This window comes from Grammomys surdaster, unplaced genomic scaffold (genome assembly GCF_004785775.1).
Source record: "Grammomys surdaster isolate TR1022 unplaced genomic scaffold, NIH_TR_1.0 123538, whole genome shotgun sequence".
Classification (NCBI taxonomy): domain Eukaryota; kingdom Metazoa; phylum Chordata; class Mammalia; order Rodentia; family Muridae; genus Grammomys; species Grammomys surdaster.
The window spans coordinates 1-4,239 of record NW_021618757.1 but is presented as its reverse complement, the minus strand read 5'-3'; the positions used below and the strand labels follow the sequence as shown (position 1 = coordinate 4,239).

Genomic DNA, 4,239 nt, shown 5'->3' with positions numbered 1-4,239 from the left:
TATGCTCAAGAAAGGAGTAGCTGGACTCTAGGGGACGTTCCGGGGGCGGGGGAGAGAGTTTGGTTCTGACACCCTGTACTGCCTTTTAGAAGGCAGTTCTGTGACTCAGAAATGCCTAGACGGGGTATTCCATTCTATGCTATTTGCAAGTTTCATCTGGCCATTTACCCAGCACTCACAGCTGCAAACTGAACTCTAAAACAGCCCCTTGCAAGCCAAGTTTGGAGGTTCCTACCTATCATCCTACACTTGGGAACCTGAGGCAAGAGGACTGGGAGTTCAAGGCCTGGTGAGGATGCTGGAATCCCTGGGCTTGGCTTGGGACAAAGACAAGACTTCACTGTCTTATGCTGCCTGTTTTCACGAAGTAGTCCTGGTTGGGCCCAATGAGAGCGTTGTAGGGGTAGCCATAATAGGCCAGTGTGTAGGGGTCACAGGAGTACACGTAGCTGGGCTGCTGCGCTACCGCCTCAGCTGAGCCGCCACCACCCTTAACTGCCTTCTGGTAGCGGGAGTACTGCTCCTTGTCCACAGGCTTGGCCAGCATGACTTCTAAGCAGGAACTCTCCAGCTCCGTGCCATTGAGGTTATTCATAGCATGCACAGCATCCTCACGGCTAGTGAAGTGCATGAAGGCGTAGTCACAGATCTTCTTGACCCTTTCCATGCAGCCTGGGTTGAACTGGCCAAAGCTCCTCTTGATGGTCTCCTCGGTGGTCTCGATCATGAGGTTGCGCACGTAGAGAATCTTCACTGTCTGCATCACGTCTTCATCCACATCAGTCTCTGGCTCGGCCCAGTCCACAGCTATCTGGTGGCCCCACAGTTGGATCCGACCCGGCATGAGCTTGCAGCGTGCCATTGCTGCGGCACGATGGCTCTCATACTCCACAAAGGCGAAGCCTCGGTTTTTCATCTTGTCTGCTGCACTGGCATAAACAATCACATTAAGCACGCCCTCGGTGACCTTGGTGATCTCCTCCAGGATCACCCCGCGCTTCTTCATCTTGGAGATGCCACCGATGAAGAGGCGGCAGTTGTCTACACTGCAGCACACCCCCAGCAGACGGCCGGAGTGGATCTCATAGTTGTTGAGCTCACAAACAGCTCGCTTGGCCTCGTGCTTGTGGCAGTACATCACGAAGGCATAGCCGCGGTTCTTGCCATCGAAATCCATCATGAGGCACAGCTCATAGATGCGACCTATGGTCTCAAACACAGGTACCAGCTCATCTTCATACACATCACGTGGGATCTTGCCCACGAAGACCTCACAGCCACGCTGGGGATGCGGGCCCTCCCAGCCAGGCGGGGGTCCACCATACTTGCGCTGCCTGTTCTCCTGTACCATGCTGTAGCCTGTGCGCTCCATCAGTTCCAACAGTGCAGCCTCGTTGGGTGCACCCGCCACACCCTCTGGTACCTTGGTGGAGGACCCCACTGTTGGATTGCTGTTCATGGTTGTGGTGGAATCTTCTGCAGTCATAATGTCAAAGGCATCCACAGCTGGTGGAAACCAAAAGTCACCAATTCAATTGGCCCTGGTTCTTTATATGGAAGGTAGAACAAGAGAATTCGTGAAGATTCAGGCAGCTCGCTTGGGATTTCTCCGTCCAGTTCTTGAAGCGTCCTTTGAGGCAAACCCTGCTCTTGGTGCTCTGAGTTGGACAGTGAGGAAGGGTGAGTATTTTGCTACCTACAAGCGTAAAAGAAGAGCAAACCTATCTAGAGAAGCAAGTTTGCTTTGGCAGACAGGTTAGGCAAATAAAACACCCCTCTCCTTTTCTGTCCCCCACCCCTGCCTCAGCCCCCAAGAACCCTGCCTTTCTTTTCTATCCCTAGTTTTTCTGTCTGTCTGCATAGCTGCCTTTATCTCTCCTTCCTGTCTCCACACCAAGATGGGATTTGACTCCCTTCTTCCCCAGTAACCATATTATACAAAATATTCTGTGTGGCATAATTGTATAGGGGTAGGTATACCTTGACACAATGCCACCTACAGTCCCCTACCATCATCCCTGCATTTTTTCCTCTCACCTATTTTGTTACTCTATTCCATGGAGACATGAGCAAACATCCACTTATTCAATAAGATACAGAGAACAGATCAAATTAAGGGTACCAACAAAGTCTAATTTAGTGAACAATGCTTTATTGGGCTAAATTGCAGAAATATTTGTAAGAGGTTAGACCCAAAGGCAGGGATGATTCAAAGAAAACTGTATCAGCAAATGCCAACCCACCATGGATGATAACTCATAAAAGACTGAGGGAAAGGTATAGCCTGCAGGTAGCTCACGAATTTGGAGAGTGTCCTTTTTTTTGAAACTGTAGGCTTCAACAGAGCTTTGTAAGTTCTCCTGTAGTTAACACAGTCTTCCTTGGTGCCATGCCCACATCACAGCAAAGGGCTCCTTCATAAGCTCATTTTGAACAGAACATAAGTTCATTCTGAACCTTCTAACAGTCTGGCTACTTCTCACTTAGACTGTGACTGAAACTACAGCCCAGGACTTAACTGCCTTTATTGTATGCTTAAAATACATATATAAAGGGGTAGTAGAGGGAGATCAGGTGAAAAGTAGACTATGCCAAAATGAATACTTGAAATTCTAGCCAGAGTTAAGACCAACAGGAAAGGGCCAACTAACATCTGAAGGAAATAACTACAAGAAGTCTGATTAAAGTCTAAATGAGTGGTATCTCATTAGCTTCAAAGTTTCTGTGTAAAGTGATCTTCAAAACACCTGGCTTCCATAGTTGTCAGGTATGTTTCATCACATGGTGGGTGAGTCTGAAGACATGTCCTCCATGCCTGTGAAGTGATGCAGCTTCTACTGGAACCGAGTGGAGAATTTAGGAGACATTGGCACAGTCAGAGGCAGCTCACTGGATTTCACCTCCACTGTAGAGTACTTGTGTATTGGATTTGCCTTGTGCACCAGTTCTTTCCGGAGCCTGGCTAGCTCCTCCTTCTGCTGCTCCTCTTCCTGCTGCCTGATTTCCTCCAACTGCTGCAGTTTCCAGGCCTTCTTTTCAGCCATTTTCTTCTCCAGTTCCTGCCTCTCTTGGGCTCTCTTCTCTGTGGCCAGCTGAAAAGGTTCCTGAACTAGAGAACCAGATGGGTTCCCAGCAACTGATTTTTTCTCTTTCTTGGGAACAAAGGGCTCTTGAAAGATGACGGTGTTTGGACGAGCCTTGAAGCAAGCTGCTTCCCTCTGCTGCTTCTGTTCTTCCTCCAGCTGGTGCTTCCATATCTTGGCCTTGTAGGCGCCTCTCTTGTCTGTCTCCAGGGAGAAAGGTTCAGCTTGAGTCACATTCTTTACCTTTTTCTCTGGCAGGTTAACAGTGTCAAAATAGGACACAGGAAGTGCTTTGAACTTGGGCACCTCTCCTTTCTGCATTTCTTTTATTTTTTTCTCCTTCTGCAACTGGCGTTCTTTGTCCCGGGTATCAAAGGAGAAAGGGCACAGGTTCACACTTCTTGCTTTTAGGATGTGGGGCTTATAAGGCACGCCATAATGTGGCACAGGTTGGGCTTTGGTCACTGCTGGTTTTTCCTCTTCCTCCTCTTCTTTGATGGGCACTCGGATCCTGTTCTTCAATGCAAAAACTGGTGACTTAGGAACAGTGGCTGGAATTACCTTTTCAGGAACACCCACAACATCTTCCAAGATCTTAGTAGGGCAAGGTCTGGAATGAAATTCAAATTGTTCATCTTCTGTTTCTTTTCGCGGTCTCTTGGGCAAGATGGGGCCACCTTCAAAAATTCTGGGATCAAGTTCCAGTGCTTTGAATTTGTATTGTTGCAGCTTCTCAAGCTCCTCAGCCTCCTGCTCAGCTGCACTTTTGCAGGTCACAACCCTTGCACGATATTTGGTCTGCAGTATGGGGGTCTGTGGGTCTCGTGCAATCTTGTTCACAGGTTTGGAGGGTAACAAGCTCTCGTCCTTCTTGTTCCTCAGATGGTATCTATTAGGGGTTCGTTTGTGGAACGCTTCAATCTGCTGTGCAATGGGCACATATGTAGAAGCTGCTTCGTCAAATGTTCTTTTCTTTCCTTTGGACAGATTGAAAGGCTTAATGATAGTACATCCTCTGGTTCCTCGGGTAGGAGAGGAAGGATGCTTCTGAAGTTCAGATATGAAGTTGACTTCCTTATACTCTTCCTAGTTCTTGGGTTGCTGTTTGACTCGCTCATCTGTGAAGAAGTGGAAGTCAACTGTTTTGGTAACCTGA

The 4,239-nt window shown here is 48.2% G+C and overlaps 1 protein-coding gene and 1 pseudogene across 1 annotated transcript; both read right to left on the bottom strand.

Moving 5' to 3' along the window:
• Positions 1 to 337: 337 nt before the first annotated feature.
• LOC114636324 lies at positions 338 to 1,522 on the bottom strand (annotated as a pseudogene).
• Positions 1,523 to 2,834: 1,312 nt separating this feature from the next.
• LOC114636323 (targeting protein for Xklp2-like) lies at positions 2,835 to 4,235 on the bottom strand (the record flags this gene model as incomplete). The annotated part of the gene is given in 1 exon segment (XM_028784468.1): positions 2,835 to 4,235. A coding segment is annotated over 1 exon segment (1,401 nt), but the record flags the coding sequence as incomplete, so codon positions are not given.
• Between the last annotated feature and the right edge of the window lie 4 nt (positions 4,236 to 4,239).